Raw genomic sequence first — 23,921 nt, 5'->3', positions numbered from 1 at the left:
AAGTAAGATGATTATAGAAAGGTCTCCTAAGAGTCTGATAAGATAGCCTTATCAATCAGCAAATACTACTTGAATGGTTACCATGCCTTGGGCACTAAATTAAGTGTCCTCATGGGGATTGAGAGAAAATTTTATTTAAATAACTGCCATTTAGAGTATTTGGCTGGTACCGGGCAGTGTTTTATATATACTATTATTTAAGTTTGCCCTTACAACAATATTATCAAATAGGTACTATGATGCCCATTTTACAGAATAGGAAACTAAGATTTAGAATGTTAAGTACCTAGCCTGAGATGATACTACTAAACAAGTAGCAAAGTCATATCACAGCTCTCTTGTACCATCTATGCTATGCCTTGTCAAATAAGCCATTTCAGATTTTTGTCTTAATACTTAGCACACAGACCTGTCTGCCAGCCCGGGATGGCAGTATTTATGGTTGATGCCCCAAGGGATTACAATACCCTCTGGAGGAATGTTATATGAGTCACAAAAGATGCTGTGCCAGCTCTGCAAATACTGCTTTTGGAAAGCTCTCTGGAGTATTTGAGAGCCTGCATCATCCAGGGCCCAAGTGCTGTAGCCGACTGGCACCCTTGCAAAGATGAGCTACGAAATCAGTCCATGCAGACTGACTTGCTAACTCCCCCACAAAGTGTAGGAAGAAACCACAATTTAAATATAACCAACTGTATGGTATATGACAGCAATCAATCACGTGGACAGGGCAAATTGCGGGTGTGTGTGTGTGAGTTGGGATGGTTACGTAGTTGGGGGAGGAGATAATAAGGGGGTACAGGGTCAATTGTTCTGGACCCTGCATCATATCGATGTGGTGTATGTATACACAACATATATATGCACACACATCATTGTATGTATATATGTAATATATGTGTCTATAAAATATATATAAATCAAATAAATTTTAAAAAATATATGAAGTACCATGTTGGAGAACCTATGCTTTTAAACATCATTCACTTGGGCATTCAATAAGCTGACAATCTCTTAATCAAATATATTGGGTTAAAAATGTTTATTAGGAATTTCTAATAGGCTGGGGGGACCAAATCCCAGTGAGCCAAACATCATCTCCACTTTCATGGAACTTAAATTCCAGTGCTCAGAGACATGTGACAAATGTGTAACTGGCCAGGAGGTGAAAAGCACTAAGAGAAAAAACGGCCGGTAGGTGGAGAGAGCGTAGTGGAGACACAGAGTGCTATCTAGGGTGGTGGTCGGGGAAGCCTGTCCAAGAGGGCGGCATTTGAGCAGGAGCTGTGTGACCCAAGGGAGCCCGGGAGGGATGGGGCCAAGTATCTGGGAGACACAGAAACAGGAAGCGCAAAGGCCTGAGCCTGCCACGGGCCCTGTGTGTTTCGCGAAGAACAAGGAAGTTGGGGGGACAGGGGTGGAGGTAGTAGAGGAACAAGGTACCAAGAGATGAGTCCGAGAGATTGCAGAGGAAAACACTTTTTCAGAACCTGGTAATAGGCCCTGGTAAGGACTGTAGAATTCATTCTGAGATGGGAAGCCGTCATCTCCCCACTAACGCTTTGCTTGGGGGTGTTATGCAGAAATCAGCTGGGGAAAAATTAAAATGGCAAAGGCCAAGGAAGGGCAAGGTTGTTGTGAAGAGGCAAATTAAGGAGTTCTACACGTGTTTTAATGTTCTTCATCTCTGAGTCAGAGGCTCACAATCTAATTCACTGTAAAAAAGGAGCTCCAAACAGACTTGCAGAAGCAAAAAGAGACTCCACTTTTCCAGTAATCTTCCGTTTTGAATTTCTAGGAATTGTGGACACACATATGAACAAACTAAACAAATGCATTAAAAAAAAAAAGGCAACCCTCTTATTAGATGAGTCATTTGGTATTGCTTCCTTTTCAGGTTAAGCTATGTAGTCCAACACTTTGATCCACCCTATTCTATAATAACCTATTTGAATTGTAACTACCAGTGTGAATCAGGTGTTAGGGAAAGTTAGGTACATTTTTAGGTCTTTGAGGATCAGGCCCATGAAAGAAACATAGAAATGGATGCTCTGGACTCTAAGATGGAAGTGGACAATGTGGAAGAGTCCAGAACCAGCATGGAGAACTTACATTTTCTGTCAGTTATGGTGTGCTCTATGTGGTACATGGATCTTAAAAGGAGAGGAAGAATACCAAAAGGAGCTTATTCTTTTATTGACAATGCCGAAATGGTTTAAATGGCTTAATTCAGTAATTTCAAACTACGAGAGTATTTCTGCTGTCATGTTTCTGTTTTTTCTTAAACGTTACACATTAATCATGAAACTAGACAGCTGTCATGCAACCAATTCTTAAATTAATTAAGGTTTGATTGTCAAGCAACAAGAATATATGTTTTTTAAATAATTGTACATTTAAAATTTTTATTAGTATCTTTTTGGAGATATTTCCTGGTGATAGTCACCATGCTATTTATGGCACCTCCAGTAGCATAATATCTTCAGAGGCAGCAAAATAAAGAAGGGATTTGTAAAGGGCAACTCCTGGCTTCAAATTCTACCTTTCTAATTTTTTAGCTATTTGTCTGGTAAAAGATGTTAAAGATAATAACCTGAAGTTTCAGTTATTGTCAAATTATTTGCAATTTAATTCAAAGATATGATTTCTGATCTTGGCTATGTATCAAAATTACCTTAGATCCGTTAAATCAGTGATTTCCAAACGCTGTTTTGGGGTCTGACTGTATCAAAATCACTTGGTGAGAATTACGGAAATATTTTGTTTTAAATACAGCCTCTGTAGTCCCACAAAGAAGATTCTGAATGGGACTCAAGGATCTGTAGTTTTTCAAAAGTGTTTCAGGTGGTTTGATGCATAATAAAAACAGGAGACAATCTTTAAGCTACTTTTACGATCTGTAAAATGGAACTGTCATCAACTTTTTATTATCATGACCCATATTTTGCTCCCAAATTGAATATTTATTTAGGAATGCCACAACCCACCTGTTTTAAAAGCTTAGAGAATGTATCTTCTTTGATTATTTGAATGAAAATAACAAGGCCAGAAAACTTAGAAGACACTGAAAACAAAACTCCAGTAACAAAAATAATTTTGAGCACATATAGTATTCAAAATGTGAGGCTGTCTTTAGAATAAAATATTTAAAATATATTCAAGTAATATATTCTAAATACATTTTAGGCAATAGGCAAAGATCTGAGGATACAAAAATGAGGAAGCTTAAGCCCCTACTCACGAGGAGTTTACACCCTGACAGTGGGAGAGAAGACATGTCCCAAGCACTGTAACAGAAGAGTACTCTCCAGAGGGATTGCTTAATTCTACCAGGAGAATCTGATAAGGAGGCAGGATATGTCCAAGCACTTTGTGAGAAAAAAAACCACACACACAAAGAAGAGATTATTTAATTTCACATACGGGGTTGTGAAATACTTTATGAAGGAAGTGACCCTTAACTGGAATTGTCAAAGATGAAGAGATAGTCTCCAAGAAGACAAAAAGGAAAAAAACGGCCAATAAAGGAAGCACGGTGAACCAAGAGGCAGGGGTATGAAAAGAGCAGAATGCCAGGGAGCAAGCACAGGTGGTTCTGCAGGCTGGAGCCCAGGGTATGAACACGAGGGAGCAAGAAATCCAACTCAGATATGGAGAGAGGGGAAAACTGGCTTTAGACAAGGGAGTCCATCCCATGCCATTTATATCAGAGGCAGTGGGAACCTGTTACGCAGTTTCCAGTACAAAATAAAATGATCAAATCTGTAATTTAGAAAGACCCCTGCATCAGTAATAGTGTGAAAGGGAGACGGGAAGAGTTGAGAATAGAGAGGAAGACTAACCAGTTAGAAGGCTGCGGCAAGGGTCCACACTCGGAAGGACAAGCAGCTGAACTAAGGACGTAGGAGTGAGGAAGGTGAGCAGGGGAAAGATGAGTGCGGTTATGGGCACGAAATTCACAACGGTCACTGCTGAGATGAAAGAGACAAAGCAACGCACGACTTAACGGCTTCTGGTTCTGCATGTTAAACATTAAAAGCTCCTGACTTTAAAATACTGTTTGACTGAGTTGAACTATTTTGCCATGCTTTCAATTCATAATTTCATGCATATGGCTTATAGCGTATTAGATTAATGGGCTATTTGACTGAGTCCAAATCCCTCATTTGGGAGACTGACAGTCAAGCTGTTAAGAAACACACAGTACTTTTGTATGAGCTGTATATTTAGAGTTAGGCCTGAAAATAACACAGGGTAGCATATGGTCTTCTAGGTGAATCTTTCTGGTGGTATAATTTCTTTAAACACTGATATTTTGGTATTAATGATATTAATCTGTCCTTATTTGATTAAGCCCTTATATTAATCCTATGTGTTCAGGTGAGTCAGAAGGATTGCTTAATAATCTGTGAAGTGCTTTTGCATCCTGAGTAAGAAGGGAATTCATAAATTCAGAAGGGCTTTTTTTTTTTAAACCCAGATTGAATCTGAGAAATATAACATTCTTTTCACATTTGTTGAGTTGGTTGTGTAGTTCACTTTCTTTATGCTAAATCCATTTACAAATCTTTTCCTGAGTTAGTTGCAAGGGCAAAGGAGAAATGGTCTAATCCACTTCCAACAATTCCTGGATTTTTAAGCCAAAATGCCCAGTGAGTAGAAACACACATTTAGAAAAAGAAAAGTCAGCTCTGTCTTCTCCTGGGAAATGTGGCTGCTTGCTTCACAGCTGTAGGCACTTACAGGGGTTCTCGTATTTAATTAAGTAGAGTTAGTGGGATTTTAAGGGTCTCAAAAGATGGTTTTTACGATGAAAACAGTACTATCCTCACCTGTCTACAGAGGTGTTTGTTTTCTGTCAAGTGCAAGTCTTTTGAAGAAAGACTACATTAAGCTTCATCAAACATACAGCCTTAGTGAGAAGTTGTATCTGAACCTTATGACAGAGAGAAGTGCACGTACGAGGGTCAACTGTGATTCTAGGGAAGGGGTGGTTACTGAGCACAGGGATTGGAGGTGAGGCAGAATCAGAGTTTAAGGGACTCGGGATTAAAAAGCAACTAGAATAATATAAAAATGGAGCCTGGTACACCAACAGAAACGGCAGCCAAATTTCACTTTTTGCAATTTTAGTGATAAAGAATCCTTTTGTAGGGAAAATGGGAGTAAAGGTTCCTATTTCGTTCAAGTGCAGTTCCAATCATAAAAAGCTCCTCAGCTTAACTGAAACAATAATTTTTCCACTGGGTAGGACTTAAGGATTGAACCCTGGATCTGGAAGTTCTGTTCCCAGAGCTGTCATGCTTGCTTTCCCAAGCAAAAATTAATTAGCCAAATTTGGCTGCTTCATTGTCTTTGTCTGCAAAATATTTTCCATCTTCAAAAATATTAGGCCAGTTCATTAAATCACTCAAGATGTTTTTGAAGATCAGTAGGTCTTTGGAACAAATTGTCATATAAACACAGGAACACAGGGTACTCTTTTGAAGGCAATAATAATTGATGGGGGAGGTGGGGATTAATAGACATGAAACCATTAACATTGACTGTCCCCAATGGGTACAATGCGTTTATGTTAGGAAGGGAGAAGAGTGGCATTTTGGATTGAGAAAAGTGACTTTTACTCAATATTTTAAATATGTTTATATTGTCATAAATTTTACAATAACTGCCAATTTCATAATTCAAAGATTAAAAAATGAACTTTGAAAGGAAGAAAATAAAATTAAGACATAAAAATGAATAAGTAAGACTACTGAAAAATCAGCACAGTGGTATGATTTTTGCATGAACTATGTAAACATTTCAAATTTTCTTCTATTTTAGATATAGATTTGATTAAAAGACATAATATGACAACTTATATGTGATTCTCTTTCTCTCCACAGACAGCTGTGAGTGTTTAAACATTTATGGGTAGTAGGTAACATTTAAAGGAAAAAAAGTAAAAATTTATATACAAATGCAGATGTGATCTGAAGAATTTAGAAAAACCAAAGAAAAGATCATCAGCATTTCTGTATCTTGGACTGGAGGGAGATAAATAATCAAACTTTACTGAAAGATGAGAAAAATGGGGAGGAATAAAGAAAATGTTGGTATTTTGCAAGAAAGGCGGTGAGAGTATAGACAGACTTATAAAGAGAAATAAACTTTAAAAAATTGAAGACAAGCAAACAGGAAGAAGGTTAACATTTATTGAACACCTTATATTCACTAGAGGCAGACCTTATTTCATTTTTCAATACCTCTATGTCTTTGTTTTATCACCCTCATTTGAAAGATCAGGAGATTCAAGTTCAAAGATGTCATGCAGAATGGTCAGGAAGTCACAAGCCAAACAGCAAATCTCGGCTTTGCCCAGCTTTGCCTATGTTCAAAGTCCACTGCTTTTTATCAGGACACCAAGTTGAGGAACTGACAATACAAACCGAGGAAGGCCTGGGCAGTGTTCAGAGGGGCAGGGGAGAGAGGGAGCATAAATGAGGGCAGAAAGAACCAAGTGTGTGTGTGTGTGTGTGAGAGAGAGAGAGCGCAAGTGAGCGAGCTGGGATGTACTCAGCCACTGATAAACATTTCCTTTACTTCGTGAAAGACAAAATTTTAAAAATGACTTAAAGTTGTTACCTAGGTGGCTTTATGGATAAATCATACATAAAGTAAAAATAAAGTACGTTTCAATGCTGATATGTTTCAAAATTTTTATCATGGTAGAATGTTTTAAAAGTAAAGGTTATTTTTTTTTCTGATTATAAATCTAAACCAACATATTGAGATAAATACCTGAATGAACAGGAGAAAAATCAAGTATTATCCCACTCCTGAGCTATAACCATTATTCACATTTTATTGACACTCTTTGCAGTTTCAGAATGCATATGTGTTCCAATGGGAATAAAGTGAATTTGTATACCCTTCTTATGCAACTGTATGTTCTGTGCTTAAATAATATTAAAATTTAAAGTTCAACCAACCCACTAAGGATAAGAAATGAAATCAATTTAAGATCAGACTAGCTGATTGCTAATGCTCCTTAGAAATAAATACATCAACTGTTAGCCTCCTTTCCCTTAGATAATGGGGTCAACCACAGTAAACTCTGTCTGCTGGAAAAGTATCATAATATACTGGTTTCAACAGAAACAAGTTCTTTCACTATCTGCCAGAAGAGTTAATTTAAAAACCATAAATATAAAAATCTACAATGTCCACGCTGTGAATGGCTCCTCCTTCAACGTGGTGACTTTGCACAATGCACACCCTGTACTACCTTACATAGGCTACCATACGAGCCTCTCAATCTCAGCACTGTATTTTTTCTATGTTTACTGTTTACTTTAATTTAGGTGTCAAAAGCATAAAGTAAAATATTGTATGGCTTATTTGGAGATACAGTAAAAAATATTCTCCTTCTACAAATTAAACCAAACCTGAAGAAAGTGGATTCCAGTAAAAAATACTAACTAATGTTCTTGTATTAAAATTTACCCTTTTCTGACTAAAATTTACCCTATTCACTGTTTTCTTAGCAATTTCCCTGATTATTTTAAGGTTAAATAGCAAATGGTCCTAGTCCCCTCCTGACTAACCATGTCACATCAGTGTTAATCCATCTTTGGAATCAAATGTATATTACTTGTTTCTGACATCAATCTCATTACTTGTGTATTGTCAGCACTCTACATAGATGATCTCGTCATGTAACTGTGCCAGCAGTAGCACTTACTACCTATATGCATCCGTTGGGGCAAGTCATCTAAGCTGTCTGAACTTCAGTTTCCTCACTTACATAATGGAGAGAATATTGACCTTGTGGTATTGTTGGAAGAATTAAAAGAAAGATATTATTCTAACTGTGCCAATTGGTGCCTCCTGACTTCACAGAAAACAGGACCCCAACCATAAGCCTTGCTAAAGAGGTAAACCTAGGCATAATGCTGCCCTTTCAGCCAAGGGCTGGTTCACAAGTCAACTGGTATACATGATGCTGAACCAACTAGATGCTCTGAGAAATCATCACATTGAAACACCGGACGATCTAAGTTAAATAAGCTACAGAAACTGACCAGCACGGTCATGAAGGTAGAGCCAAAGAAGATAACAAAAGCATAGCGATGCCACAGCCCACTGGGCCCTGAGAGAAACAGAGGTCATGGTTAGGCAGGTAGTCTCTTCTTGATAGAACAAAGCAGATATGCAAACAGAATCATTGAAAAAATAATAGAAATAAGAGAGAGAAAGAGAGAAAGAAAGAGGAAAGAGAAGGGAAGAAAAGGAAAGAAAAGGGAAAAGGAGGAAGGGAAAGTAAGGAAGGTAGGAAGAAGAAAAAAAAAGCTTAGTCCCAGAGAAACAAAAATGGAGTAGCTGCCTGTTTTCTATTTCACATGAGGCCTTGGCAATAACAAGGCTTCACTTCTAAACAGATTTTCCTGTATCTTTCCAATAAATTCTCTGTGGTTGAGTTTGTTAGAATAGTTTTGTAGTCTAAACAATCCCTTAGCTGAATGAAAAGAGCATAGCACCATTTCCAGCACACATGAGACACTCAATGAGTGGAAGTTATCACCAAACAAGACTAAAAACTCAAAAAAAAAGGAAGACAATACAACTATCAATGATTTTACTTTTGAAGACTCCATCATGTAAACCACATAGAAGAAATGTTTTCTGTTAAACCAAACTGTCGTTACCAGAATTGATGCTTGGCCTTATTTTGGCTTCCTATAAATCTAATTCAAGTATAAAGGAAACATAGATCCCTCCCCTGCCCACTCCATTTTTACCTATTAAAAAATTGTAAACACTTACCAGATTCAGAGCCATAATGATTACAAAATTGATACAGACTGCAGCAGCGGACGTTGCAAACTGCCAGTGTTGTTTGATGAAATTCCACTTGAATGATGCAAACTGTTCCATGACAACCAGGCGATACACCACGACCGCAAACACTGCAGTGATCACCAAAGAAATCTACAGTATGGGAGACCAGAGGAGACGTCCATACTTGGCATCATTAACAAAACAAAAGCAACACCATAGATCCAATACACTGCCCCCTCAAGAGCTAGAGAAATTTACTTTTCCAAGAAAGGATACATCCGTTTAATTTTTTCCTTTAAGGAACTAAGTTACATCAGAGTCAAATAGTGTAAGATTTCAGTTGTTTGAGTGTGTTTTGCTATTCAAATTTCCACTTTCCAATGAATGCTTGGTTTTAAAATAGATTACCTCATATAATTTTCATTTTCTCTTAGATGATCTCTATCTCTCCCAAAGAGTGTTTTATTTAAGGGTATGCACAAACTCCCTCTGTAATTACTCCATTACCTTTTGTTTTCATAGTATATATGTATTACCAAGGTATTGAATAGGATACAGTTTCTTACAACCTCAGGGTCACAAAATGAGTTGGTATCCTAAAACTTCCTTCTAAACCTGGAATCCCACAACATTCTGAAATTGATGGTTATACTTTACCATGAAGAATATTCCTGAGATGGAAACAAGAAGACGAGTGACTTTGTCTGAAGAAGGCTGATGTGGCTCAGGTTTTCCACTGATGGGGTTCACTCTTTCCATCTTGTAATACTTTGCTTCAAACTGGGGGCGAAGTGTTTCCTATGAGACAAACTAAAGTTACTTCAGTATCAAATCATAAATTTAAAAAAATCATCTAATAGTTAATATAAAATTCCCAAAATTTGACCTACTTTTATATCAAGACTTGAGAAACAAGTCTTAAAAAACAATGATGCAAGTTGTCTTCCAAATAAACCCTAAAGTATATTTTAATTAGCACAATTTTCCACTAATGCAATTTAAGGGAACATCATAGAAGTGCTTTGAAAAAAAATCACGTTTCATCACTGACTTCTATTATCTTCATAAAATAAGAATCCTGTTAGTTAAAAATGTCAAGGGAAAACTGAATGGTGTTCAGCTATTTCCAGCTTGGACGTTAAGAACAGTGAATGACTTTTCTCTACCATGTTTTATTCCAGTTTCCTAGTCTCCTGGTTTCCTAACATCTTACCTCCTCCTCTTCCCATTCAATAAGGTCCCAAGTATAGGTCAGTGTGCTTCTTCTCCTTTTCCAAAATTCCAAGAAGACTGTGGCTATAAATTACAATAACATTATTATTATTACAAATCTTTACCCAACCACATCACATTCTGTCATTATTGCCTTTCTTCTTTGGAATTATGCATTTATATCATACTATTAAATAATTAAAATTAACTAAATTTGTATTAAATTTATACAGGTGGAATTTTTTCACCTTATCGTCTCCTCCCTATCTCTGTACAATGCCAATAGAATGCACTCCCGAAGGGGAGTGATTTTTTTTTTTTAAATTGGAATAAATTAAGTGGGAGACTTTCATTAGCCCTATCAAAGTGAAACCACAAAAGAAGGTCAGTATTACTGAGTTAAATATTTATTGTCTTTTTGGACTTGTACATGTATATTCAAAATTTTCTAAAATATCCCAATAAAGCCTTCTCCAGGAAAGAAAATTAAGACCAAATGCTACTTGGGGGGGTGGGTATAGCTCAGTGCTAAGCATGCACCAAGTCCTGGGTTCAATCCCCAGTACCTCCATTAAAAAATAAAAATTAAAAAAAAAGACCAGATGTTACTCTTCCAGGACCCAGAGAAGAAGGGGGAGTGGAAGAGGGAAGAAAAGAGCAAGGTTATTTTGGTAGAAGGAGAGGAAAACAGAGACTGGAGGAGACATTCTTGGGTTGCATAGTCTAGGTGGACTCAGCATGGTTGACACAGACTCAATGGAAAAAGTAAAGGGATGCCTGAAACATTATCTGGATTTTCTGGGTAAACAATTAAGAGAAAGAGTGTGTCCTTTCTGGTAAGTAGGTTTCACCTTGCAGCATTCAAGACTTTATGGGCATAACCAAGAGCTCACACATGCATCCTTAAAGATCTGTGGTACCCGTTCCTTCATCCAAACGTCCTTCCATTTATCGACCTGTTGTCCTCCTATTTGGGGCAAGATATTCTAACCTCAGGGGTTTCCTTAACTAGTAGAGGGAGACAGTCTTCTAAACAGAGTTAATTTACATAGTAATCAGAGTTATAATAAGGAAAAATTAAAGTGCAAGCAGAGAAACACAGTGCTTTTTGGAGGGAAAAAATGCAAGCAATGGATGAAGTGAAGGAGTGAGGTCTTCCTCCCTGTCTGCTTTCATTCTCTTCTGGACTTCAATGCAAAGGAATGACAGGAGAAGATGGTTCTAAGGTTTTGTTCTGTTTTTGTTTATAATTAAAAATCAGCCCCGGAGTTGGTTAGAAAAAATTACAACTCATAATTACATTATCTTACATTTTATCACACTTTAGAATTACAAAGCACTTTTGCACATACAGTTTAATTTTAATTGTCACTTTTATAACTTGCACAATTAGATATGGCAGGTATTATTATCACCGAATTTTGGAAACAAAGGTGCAGATTGTGGCCAAGATCACATGGCCAGTAAAAGGCAGAGCCAGGACTGAAACTCTTGCTAGTTACTCTGCACCCACATTGGCTGGAAGATGTGGTCCTCGGGTTCTTGTTCTTGTGTGTGTGTGTGTGTGTGTATTTGTTTGTTTTTCCAGGTCTACTATAAGCACTGCTATGTACTGATTTTCTGTAAAGTTCTAAAAGAGTAGGTATGGCTAAAAGAAACAATGCAGCTGAACTCCACTGACAACAAGACAAGAGAGGTTCTCCAAATACTGGGTTTGCTTTTTAAAAATTAGGCCACAATCACTGTTACTAACAGGGAAACCCAGAACTGGGGTTAGTGGGATACAGAGGAAGTAAACTGAAGGAGAGACACAGAAAAAGGATGTATTAAAAAGGAAAACTGAAGATTAAAAAAAGCACTGTGTTAAGTAAGGAGGTATAACATGCAGTGATTATAAGCCTGAGACTTAAAGTCTTACTATAATACATGACACAGAGAATGCACAATAAAATTCTAATTACCACTGATCTCAGTCAAGGTTTAAAGTTTAAATGTTATATTCTCTTCTTAATTTACTTTCTCAGCATAAACTTGGGTTAGAAGTATCTCCCAGAAATTCTAAGAAATAAAAGTAATCTTGGTTTTGTGAGTCTGAAAAATGGATTTCGTGTAATTTTAACTTTCACAAATTTTCATAATTTTTTAATTTAAATTTTAACAATGAACTAGCCTTTGTGTTAAAAATTCATTCTCAGTTTGAGATATTTTCATTTTATTCACTGATTATTTATTTAAACTCTCAAGCGAATCCATAGTCTCAATTTTAAAAATTGTTAACTAGAAAGAGGGTGTTCGGAGTAACCTATCGGTATGCCAAACATCGAGAAAGAAGAAAACTGTTGTTTACTAATCCCTATTAAAGTTAATAAGAGCACAATAAATGATAAAAACAACTTTGAAAATAGAACAGTGGTTGATTCTGCCGGTGAGGTGACTGGCGGATGACACAAGGGAAATTTTGAGGTGATGAAATACTCTAAATTTTAATGGGAGCGATGGTGATACAAGTTTACATACTTTTCAAAAGTGATCAAAATATACATATACAGGGTGTAGACAGATAAATCAGACATATTGCAGTTATCCATACACAACACCCAAAAGAATATACAGCGAAGTGTGAACAGTAATTGTCAGGGAAAGAGGATTAGAAAACACTTTCACATTCTACAAAGCATGCATGGTACAAGCTGTATGCGTGGCTTATGTTCTCTTTGCCATTCCCAGTGGAAAGTTTATCAGCACTTCTCCTTGGTCCTGTGAAGCTGGGCTGGAGATGGAGCTGGAGGATAAGAGGCCCTCAGTGGGGGAGGGCATCTTGTTACCGTGGATGCCAGGTTTCACATGCATCGTGGAGGGAGAAGAGAATTTTGGAAAAGCCGAAGACAATGCCCCTAATTCTGTTCCTTAGTGACGATGTCTTGTATTTATTTTTTCATTCCTACCTCTCTGACTATAATGACAAACTTTTTTCAATTTTACAAAAATTTCAAAGACGCACATTGTACTTCCATTTCCTCATGCCTATTTCCAAAGGTTTCCTGTGTGATCAAAGTCAATGGCATAGAGTAACAGAATCATAGGGTCAAGCATGTAAAAGAGATTAGATTCTATGTGTCATTTGTTCCAAGTTACTTATTTTAAATTTGCAGAAAACAAAGCCCAGAGTGGTTGACATGTATCAATGATCTTGTCCAGAAATCTGCCAAAGCATCTACAACACTTTATTACACTTTCTGCTTTTCCTGCTTCTCCTTCACTTCTAAGGTAAGTTTCTTGAGGGCCTTTTTTTTTTTTTTTCTTAGCATTTTTAGTGCTTAGCACTCTGAAAATGTCCAATAAATGTTTGTCAGATTGAATTACTGAACAGAATTCAGGGATTCTGACTCTAACTCCTGGTCGTGTTATTTGCATTATTCCAAATTATGCTCCATGGAATTTCACTAAAGACAGAAGAAGAAAGAGTCACTCACCAGAGAAGCCCCTTCGTGTGTGTGTGTGTGTGTGTGTGTGTGTGTGTGTGTGTGGACAATCACATTCAATTTCACTTTGAAAAACAATTTTTATTTAAGAAGTTTTTAAAACACTTCACTACACTGCTTCAGGGCAGGGCAGTGACTAATGAGAGGGGAGCAGAGGCAAGAGGTCAATTCCAAACACAAATGGAGTTAAACATGTCTGAATGGAGACCAGAAATGAATTCCAAGTATTGTTTTCATCGGAGGAGATAAAGAAAGTCTTCTCAAAAGAAGACCAGCTCAAACAAGAGTTTATCAGAGCAAGCAGTCTGTCATGGCCAATTTGGACAACACCCAAGCACTACTAAAGACGCCTCTATTCCCCAGATTCTTTTTTCAGCAACATCTGCCAGCACAATGTGCTCTCCCCACACATTACTGCAATGTCCCTGTACATGAGGCAGAAACAGAAACCTCACTAAACAGGTTCTACAATTAATAGAAGAGCCATGAGCATGGAACATTTAAAATTTTCCTGCCTTTGGACAGTTACTGGGAATTTTTTGGCTAACACCTTACAGAAATGCAGTTAATGAAGTTCGCTGCATGAGTATTGAGTAAACTAATCGATATAAAAAGCCTATAAATACGTGAAGTGGCAGATTTTAAATATTTGGGCTGAACTGTACTTGACAGAGCCACAAGTGGGTAGTTGTGGAACTGGTTAGTCAAGACCTGTTTGTCTTGCTAAATTTCCTCTTTGTCTAAGGACATGGCTTCTCTTCAACATTACTTTCTCCAACTTTACTTCCAATTTCCCTCCCCCTTTTCTCCCTCTATAACAACACTGTGTAAGAAACAATAGAACAAATACCTAGGTTCTAAGAACCTGGGGAGACCAGTATTTGAACTATAAACACTGAAAATCTTCACCAATTTCTAAAATCAGACTTGTTTATTTTTCCCCCTAGGAAATTTCATTTAGGAATAAGAAGCTACACGTAAGCAACATCATGCTATATTAAAATACAACTCTCACCATGGTCTTGATCAGAGCAGACTCTTAACTTTGATATAAAGTATCCCCTAATACTGACTTTTCCTGTCACTCAGTACAGTATTGACATTTGTATATTAAATATTTTAGTAGCATTTGTTCATATTGAAATGGATACTCTCAGATGAATGGCTAAAAATTGGAGGTGTCTACACAAGTAACTTGTCAGATTTTTCCTTTTTTTAAAAATAAATGTAATGCTTTTAAAGTACAGAATTAACTTTTCTCAGACCCTTTCCTCATCAGAAAGATGATTCACTTATTTGATACACTTTCTTTCCTTAACTCTGTTGAACATTTTCTGATTACAAATGTACCACCAACAAAAATAACCAGAACAGCCCTTGCTTGCTTCTGAAATACAGTGTCTACAAGTGCCTGCCATATATTAGGTTTTCCATAAACATATGCTGAATGAGTGAATTAAACTGTAAAGCAGAAAACAGAAGTCACCTACAATCCCACCATCAATTACTATTGCAATTTTGGTAATTCCACCTAAAGTGTTTTTCTTGAGCAGCACATTTAGGACTGATACGTTGCTGTTATTTAGAGACACGGTCATACTGGTGGTTCATTTATGACAGATAAAAGAACAAACTCATAACTGAACCCTCTAAAGGCCTCACCTTCCTCACAGGCTGGCCCTCCCTCCCCAGGAAAACTTCAGCAGGACGAGGTACCTGCAGAATTAACCCCTGGACAGCTTGTGGCATCCAGGAAGGTGCTCCAGAACTAGAGTTTGCATCCATTCGGATTGGCCAGTGCCAGAGTCCTGGGCATTGTTAAATATTTGCCTTTTCACTTTTCAAGCATCCCCCTGGAACTGAATACTTAGAACTGTACTTGGCACCATAGATGAATGCCAACCACTATAAAATAAATTACCAACTTCATTTTTATACTAAACACAATACAATTTATCTTCTTCATCAAGTTACAAGGACCTTCAAAAGACAACCTAGGAATGGCAATGTGGTGCTGGAGAAACAGCATGGCTTGGGGTACAAATGTTCTGGGTTTGAAAGCTGCCTATACTCTTTTCTAATTGTGTGACCTTGGACAAATGACTTAAACAATGTTAAGCCTTTGCAGCCACAACTTAAAAAATAGTGAAATTGTCTTCATAAGGTAGCTGCACAAATTAAATGAAGCGCAAGCTGTAAGAGGTCTAACTATGCTTAATTCATTTTAAGAGTATAATAAATCATAACTAATTTTTAAACATTCTGCTACTTGTTATACACAGGAAACTTTGTAGACAAAGTTCTTGGTTTCCATTGTATAAAGATATTGGACATTTTTCTGCAGGAAATATAGGGCTATTGTCAATTATTTATATGTTTATTGTTTTGCTTTTATAAAAGTTCAGTTATACAGTTAATTTCCATATAATACTTCCCATTTTGCTTGTGACCCAGAAAATGGCATATATTGTCCTTTTTCTTCTTTTGTATTTACAACTGTAAATCTGCCCCTTGAATAAATAATTCAATTCAAAATTATTTTTTGAGAGCACAATGTTGTCTATTTTTAGAGAAGATACAAAAAAGAAAAGAAAATGAGCTGCATCATGGCCCCAGAGAGGAAGAAGAGAACTAGCATTTAATAAGCACTTTCGAGATCCCAGACTTTATGCATGGTATTCTTAATTAACTCCTATCATTTCCACAACAACCCAGGTGAAATAAAGATTATTAATCTCCTTCAGTAGAGAAGCAAATTGAAGCTCTTGGAGGTTATGTTACCTGAGCAAGTCACTTGGCTGAAATTCAAATCCAGATCCAAATGCTGACCATCTTCTATGCCAAAGGAAAAATTATTATTTCTAAACATGATTTGGAATAGAACTTTTTGAGCTACATAATTTGCAACATCCTTCTGGGAAGAAATCTGCATCATAGACAAAAATGTTTCAGCAAATTTCTAGTAGACCTGAATGAGATGAAGAGCTTCTGGGAGGTCAGCTGTGAGGTCACTGGATGCCCAGTGGCCCAGCAATCAGAAGTCTTGTGACCTGATGCCCTTTTCTGTTTGGAGTCTCAAAATGACTACTAACCATTCTCTTTTCTTGTAAATGTCTCTACCAAGACAGAAGTCTTTGCATTGGTCTTTTAGAAGATTTTCTCCTTTACAGTAAAACTAATAAAATTTTGTCACATGCTTATAGCTTAATTGTCTGAAAAGATTTTTTTTTTCCTTTATTAAACCACGATATCTGAATTTGTGGAGACAGACACGCAGAGGTAAGTACAATGCTTCTTGGTCCACAATTCAAGCAAATACTCAATTAGTCCCAGAATAACTGAATTGTTTATATTTACAATTTTGATGTGTCTAAAAGCTCCCTCTAAACAGAACCAGAATCTTTGAGTTTTCCAAATACTGAGTGGTAGAGTGGCCTGGAGTTTTCTTGACAGTTGACTAATGGGATATTGAGTCAGGGAAATCTTTACTTTGGGTTGAGTGAGGTATATTTATGTGATCTGCATACACTTCCAAGTGCTGTTTAATTATTGCTAATTATCCTAATGGAGCAATGGATTTTGAGGAAACCCTTCCAGTTTGGATGCTGACTCTTTTGCATGTCAGAGCAGGGGATGTGTGATGAGATGCAGATGTATGGTATCCCACACTGATAATGGAAGGGAAATAAGATCTGAAACATATGGAGCCAGAAACTACTCTACAGAAATTATTCACAAATTTCCAGTCATACATGAAACACACTAGAGATTTTCCCAAAGTTACAACACTATTTAAAATGCATGTGGCGTTAACAATAATGAATTATAAAGCTGAAATAAGCTTTTCAAAATTACCAATAATAAAAATTTTCAATGAACTGTGCTAGAGGAAAAGGAAAGACTAAATTACTTCCTTATTCTTTCTAAGAAATATTTTTTAAACATTATAAGCAGAGATAAAAAATACAGATAAAAATGAAGGACAAAAAGCATTACAAAGATGTGTCAGGCAGCCAATTAATTAAAACAGTTACTTTTCTAGATTTTGATTCTATGTAGTATTTGGAGCTTTTTAAAATTCATAAATTTGTGATTTTCTGTTTACTTTCCTATCTTATTTTATATTCATAATTTTGTATTCTTTTCTTAAAGAGAGCTTCCAAAATTGTGTCTCCTTCCCATGAACAGCTACAATACAGCAAACACATTTGTGCCAGCCATCCTGCTAAATGTCTTACACATATTTACTCATGAAATCCCCACAACAGCTTCATGTACAAGAAATGATTTTATTGCTACTTTACTGGTAATCATACCAAAGTTCAGAAAGCATAATCATCTGGCCCCAAAATGAACTGGACTCTGAAAGCCAGGTTACTCTGACTCCCAAAGCAGGGTTACTGGTTTAAAGCACTTATTCGAAGGAGAGAATTTACAACCACCCTAGGTGTTTTTAGAAAGGATTCTCTCCTGATTCAGCACGAAAATGTTTTCCTTTTCCTGTAGCTGAAAACTTCTAGGAACTATGAGCTTAGTTAAATCTAACATGTTTTCATTGTTCTCTGCAAAATGTTTATGTTCTCTAAATGGATGAGAAAATCACTTGTCAGTGTTATCTGGTGCCCATGAACTTGATTTCAAAATCCCCTTCAAGTCATGAGTAAGTTTGCTTTTTCTTCTGCCCCAGCTTCTGAGCCAAGGAACAAATCCAGAATCTTCTTCAGGGTGTACAGACCTCAGCCCGGCACCTCAGTCTCTCCTCACTCTGCCCCTCTCCAGGTCACGGCTCAGTGCTGAGAACACTCAGCAAATAAACTCTATGTTGCTGCTAGGTTATTACATAGTTATTATAACTTTTCAAACCAGAAAGAGACAAATTAGAGATGCCAGGATTATCTAATTATTTGTCATGATTTTTTAAAAAAAGGATTAATAAATCATTAGATTCTTTCCTAAAGGTGTCAAAATAAGTTATAATACTATCAATCTGCCAGTTTCGCCATTTTACCGTATTTAATCCTAGTAGTAACTTCACTTAATTAAGTCCACACAAAAATAGATTACATAGTTGATAAATTAGGCAAGAGCTATCTAAAGAGGTTAGACTTTATAATGAAATTAGGGCTCTAAAAGATGCAAACTTGTGTAACAGTATACTCCATCATAGGGAATGAATCACTTGCGAAAGTCGTACTTCCACACGACAGGGTATCACATACTTGCTGAAAAGAGCAATATCATTTCCCAGCAGGCTGCGACTGCAGGGTTGAAAAGTTGTTTTGGGTGCTAGGAATAAGAGGCTGCCCTTCAGAAGTGTAGAGAGAGCCCAGTCCTCTTCATCTTGACAGGAAGCCCCTGTCCCGGTATCCTAAACACACACACACACACATTTCCCTCCTGTCGTCACTCTCACTTGGGTCCACTGGGACTAAATAAATTTTGCACCTTAACTCTGTTCACATGTTACTCCAAGATCAGAATTTCCACATCATTCCTTCACCCTCAGATTTTGATCCTCTAGTTCTAGGGAAATGGGAGTTGCCTTTGTGACCCTCTCCCACTCTTTCCCAACTATTTGAGACACTTGCACTATGCTCTTATTCAAAGCCATCAACAGCAAAGTCTTTTACGTTCCCTCACCTCCTTGCTCTAACTGAAACCTGGGTCACCCCTGAAATCTTACTTTCCTGGTGGCACTCTCGGGTGATGGCTTTTAGTCTCTGACATCAATAGGTACTGAAAATCAGGTGGTGAATTTCTTGCTCCTCATTGCTGCTTCAAGACTATTTTTTCTCTCCCTCCTCCTTAAAGATTCACAGATTTGAGACTCACAGTATCAGTCCATACTTCCTTCTTTGTGGAAGTCATCTACCACTCCCTTAGTACACTTCCCCATATTAGCTAATGATTTTTTAACTCTTGGCTAAGTGTAACTCTTATCAACGTGACTCCTGAAATAATTTTTTGAAATTACAACATTCAAAGATAGTATTTCTAGTATCTTGGCTTCTCAGTTCTTTGATGTTTATCTTCAGAGTTGTTTCCTCCTACTCTTCCTTACCCCTCTCCTCCCATGACATACATCTGATCAATGACTCCAGACTCTCCATAATCTCCAATTATCACCCCCATTTTTGCAGCTTACTCCTTATAACCTCCAATTCCAACAATCCCTTGACCTGGATTTTTTTTCAACCCATTAACTTCTGACCTAGACTTTCAATCCATTCTCCTCATCATATTTTCACTGTCCTTTTCTCCCCTTGTGCCCTCACTTTCTTCTTTATGTATCCTGTTGTTCAATCATTATACTCAGGCACTTGCATATACCCTCAACTCTCTAGCTCTGGTCTCAGTTTGTCATATAAACCTATGGTTTGAACATGATCCTAGTTAAGAGCAACACTCCATCTACCATCTATCTGTTCTCATGCACATTATCATCCCTGGAGAAAAACACAGCTATACTGGGTGACTTGTTTTACTTTAAATTCGTGATTTGAGTAGACCCTTGAGCTTCCATGATGCCATACTTTCTCTTCTTTCTTAACATCCAGCACCTACACTCCTATCACTCACAGCTGCAATTCTGCTGTCTACCTCATCATTCAAAATTAAGTAATCAGAAGAAATTGTTCATCAAAACCATTATCTACCCACTTTTCTACCCATGGCTTCTATATTCTCACCTGCAGAAGTTTTACGAATTCCTAGCTAAAATCAATTCTTCTTGTGTACTAGAGCCCCATCTTTTATCATCTCCTAAAGGAAACCACTCAAACATCTATATGTACAATCATACAAAGATGTCCAAGGCATATCTTTAAGCAAAAAAAAAAAAAAGGCAGATTTCAGATCTGATGAGCTGACAATTGGAAGAATATTCTAAGTAGAAGAACAGTGAGCTTGTGGATATCTTATGATTAGTATATTAACGTTTTGCTATTGTTGTTAAATATATGTATTTGTTCATACATCCATTCACTCATTTATTCATTTGTACTTTAACTGAGCATTTAGTATGTGTCAGGAATTATGCGAACTCTTTGGATAAAGCAAAGAAGAAAGCAGACAAAATGCTTGCTTCCATGAGCTTTCTAGTATGGGAACACACAACAAGCAACAAAAATGCGTAAGATATAGGGTATGTTACACGGCAGTAAGTGCTGTGGGAGAAAATAATGGAGGAAAAAGGAATGAAATAGGTCAAGAAAGAAGATAGGTTTTTTAAAAGTATGACCAGGGAAAGTTTTCCTAGCAGGAAAAAATTAATTACAATTGGAGAAGAAATTATTCACTTTTCATTCGATTCATATTTATTGAGCAAATACTATGTGCTAAGGTATAGACACAAGGTCAAAATAATTCCATATAAGTTTTTCTACACTTAGTTGGATTCATCTCAACCTTTATTCACATTGATGCTAAAGCTTCAATTTTATCATCTATAAAAAAATGATTATAATCATCATTAATTGAGGCCCTACTAAGTGTCAGACAACACAGACTCACTTTACCTACTTCATCTCATTGACTCCCCATTGGTGACTAGGAGGTAGGTATCACTTTCCCTATTTTACAAATGAGAAAGCAGTCCTGGGATATGATGGTGCTCAGGTTACGTTATGAAACCAGTAAGTGGCAAAGCCAGGATTCAACAAGAAAACTGTGACTTGGTAGTCTGAGCTCCTTCTACTACGCACACTGCTCCCTTGGTGACTATAAGCCTGGAGAACCCAGCCAGAGAAGGAGCCCCAGAGTTCTGACGCTGAATAAAGACGCAGTAGGGCCACTCTGTGCTAACAAGGCTACTCTATAACGTGCAGAGTATGGGTACACTGGTGGCAATGGGTAGCCCCTGAAGAAAGTAATGTTTACTTTTGAAATGTTTCCATCACCTTTTAGCAGTAGCCCTCAGTCCCTTCCTGGCTTTTATTTCTTTTTTCTTTTTTTTTCTTTTTTGATGGAACTGGAAGGGAAGATAAAAAGGTACAGTGAACTCTTACTGTGCCAGGCCCTAATTAGTACAGAGACATGCCTGTAAAATATTCTGAATCTATGAACAGCTTGAAGGCTTACTATCACTTAGAAATTAGTGAAAAAGAAATGCATGAAAACAATGCAAAAGTTTTGTGTGATCATAAATATGAAACTCTGTATCCTCTTGTATATTTTTACAATTACATCCAAAATTTCTTTTCATTAGATATGTTAATAGTGTCAAAGGATATAATTTCTAGTGTAATATAAAAACTGACATTTTAAAATTAACTTTCATATTAGTCTTCTATGCCTAACTCATATCCCTTTAAGATAAATACTTTCAATAAGCGCCTTTACATATTGCAAAGTTTTAATTGTTCCATATTATCTTTAAATCTATTTCTTTTCTTTTTACCTCAGAATATTATTCTTTATATTTATGCCCAAAAATGTTTATTGATTATCTTGCCATACTTCTCTGAAACAAAACAGAAAGTACACATAGACACTGAAATAATTTAAGAAATTTTAAACATTAGAATGAACAAGAGACTCTGCCTTTAAAAAACAATCTGGATTGAGTTATCATTACAACGAATTAAATAATAGAATTCATTCCAAAGTTTAATGAATATTAAACATAAAATCTAAGATTTTACTATAAACACGTCTCTTAAGATGTTAAGTCAACAGGCTTTCTGTTTGTTTTTCAATTGGTCCAGGTATCCAAGGTCACTTACCATGTCTTACTACAATAAGATAGGTTTCAGCATCAACTCTATTTTAATTTTTGGTTTTTACAAGGATACTTAGTGAGAAAATACGTTTACTGAAACGTGTAGATAAGAGTCCAAGAGGTTCTGTCATAGTTGTGTAACTCACCTCTTTGAACTATGCCTGAATTAAAGTCTGTGTGTCACTTATCAGATCTGTAACCTTCCTTAGACGTCCAGTTATATATGTATGCATGACTCGTACATGTTACATCAAAACTTCTGCTTAACAAAGAGCATTGTCTTAGAATGTCCTTAGCACCAAAATGGAGTGTTTAATCTTTCTAGAAAGTTATAGTTAAATGAAGAAGGCCTTATTATAACACCATATGACTTAGGTAAAAAGATAAGCTTGTGTGCTAAATGATTGTCAGCATTCATGAGAACAATCCCTCTACTGTCCTCTAAGAGAATACTGAAAACTGCTACCATCCCTAAGTAAATTTTCCAGTCACCAATTTCCATTGTATTTATAAAGACTATCATTTAAATATCCTCAAGTAATATAACCATGATGTTACTTTATTTTTAACCAAGTATTTCTTTATTGCTTCAAGTGTCCATACTCCTAAGAGGAAACAAAACATAAATTCAATTTCTATCCTGTTTCAAACTCATAACCTGCTATTAATGAATCTGACCTATGAAAACAAATTCCCTGTGTGTGACATCAGTATCCGGCATGTGATGCTATAGGATTTGTAAAAGAAGTTACCATTTTGGATCCAGAACAATGTTTTGGTTTTAGCTGAGGCATGGTCCCAAACTACATTCTGGTTCTGTTTCCAGATCCATTAGTGACAATGATGTGATTTCATGTTCTGGAAGCTCTACTGGTCAGTGGTTTCAGAAAAAGAGGTGGTGGTTCTTCTTGCATTACATATTGTGAGGCTTAATTAATGGGTGTAAAGCAATTGGAGAGTGTCCAATAAAAGCCTCCACCGAAGGTGAATACCCCCAGAATTACGTAAGCACTGCACAATGTGTCATCTCAGCTGGTTCGGCTGATTAAATCGTCAAGTCATTGTCCTTAATTGTTGAGTTCCTCTGGAGAAACAAGGTCCAAAATGGAACTGGTCTTACCTAGAACATGGTGTATACCTGGAGATGCATCTCAGCAAGATGTGTGTGTTTGGTGAGAAATTGCTTTTTAACTCCAATTCAGGTGCTTTCAGAGCTGTCTGATCACAACTAAAGCAAGCTCAGTAATAAGTGAGGTATTAAATTTATGCATAGTTTTCATTTTACAACTTGACGTCCAAATGAGCTCATGACAGGGAGGGTAAACAAGGTTTATCTCTAGGGTCAGTTCTAATCAACTGGTTATGATTGTCAGGAGGCCAATACTGAAAAGGATTCTGAGGCCAAAGCTGGGGTCTTCAGAAAAGAGGGTCATTGAACTCTGACTCTTGTGGCAGTGATAGCAGAGATCTGTAGCAAAAGTGCATTGTAATTCCTATGCCTGTGAGGCCATAATTACTGTGGTCAAGTGGAAAGTAGTAATGATATTCATACACGTATCTAGGAAAATCCCTAAGGGTATGGTACACCAATCCTGCCAAGTCATGTTCAGTTCTCAAAGTACAGACAAAACACTTCTCTCAGTTGGATTCTTTCCTAGTAACAGGCAAATCTAAAAATACCAACT

At 36.8% G+C, this 23,921-nt stretch overlaps 1 protein-coding gene across 2 annotated transcripts in view; it reads right to left on the bottom strand.

Annotated features, from left to right (window-relative positions):
- Window positions 1-23,921, bottom strand: part of ANO3 (anoctamin 3) — a 360,516-nt gene that overhangs the window by 36,075 nt on the left and 300,520 nt on the right. For both annotated transcript variants that reach the window (XM_006195091.3, XM_032488381.1), the window contains 3 exons: window positions 10,037-10,119; window positions 9,481-9,621; window positions 8,809-8,973 (listed from right to left, as the gene is read on the bottom strand). In XM_006195091.3, coding sequence (XP_006195153.2) covers window positions 8,809-8,973; window positions 9,481-9,621; window positions 10,037-10,119 — 389 coding nt within the window. The remainder of the gene's footprint in view (window positions 1-8,808; window positions 8,974-9,480; window positions 9,622-10,036; window positions 10,120-23,921) is intronic.

The sequence above is a fragment of the Camelus ferus genome, chromosome 10, assembly GCF_009834535.1.
Source record: "Camelus ferus isolate YT-003-E chromosome 10, BCGSAC_Cfer_1.0, whole genome shotgun sequence".
Classification (NCBI taxonomy): domain Eukaryota; kingdom Metazoa; phylum Chordata; class Mammalia; order Artiodactyla; family Camelidae; genus Camelus; species Camelus ferus.
Note: the sequence above shows the minus strand (reverse complement) of the source record. Positions and strands in the feature narration are given on the sequence as shown.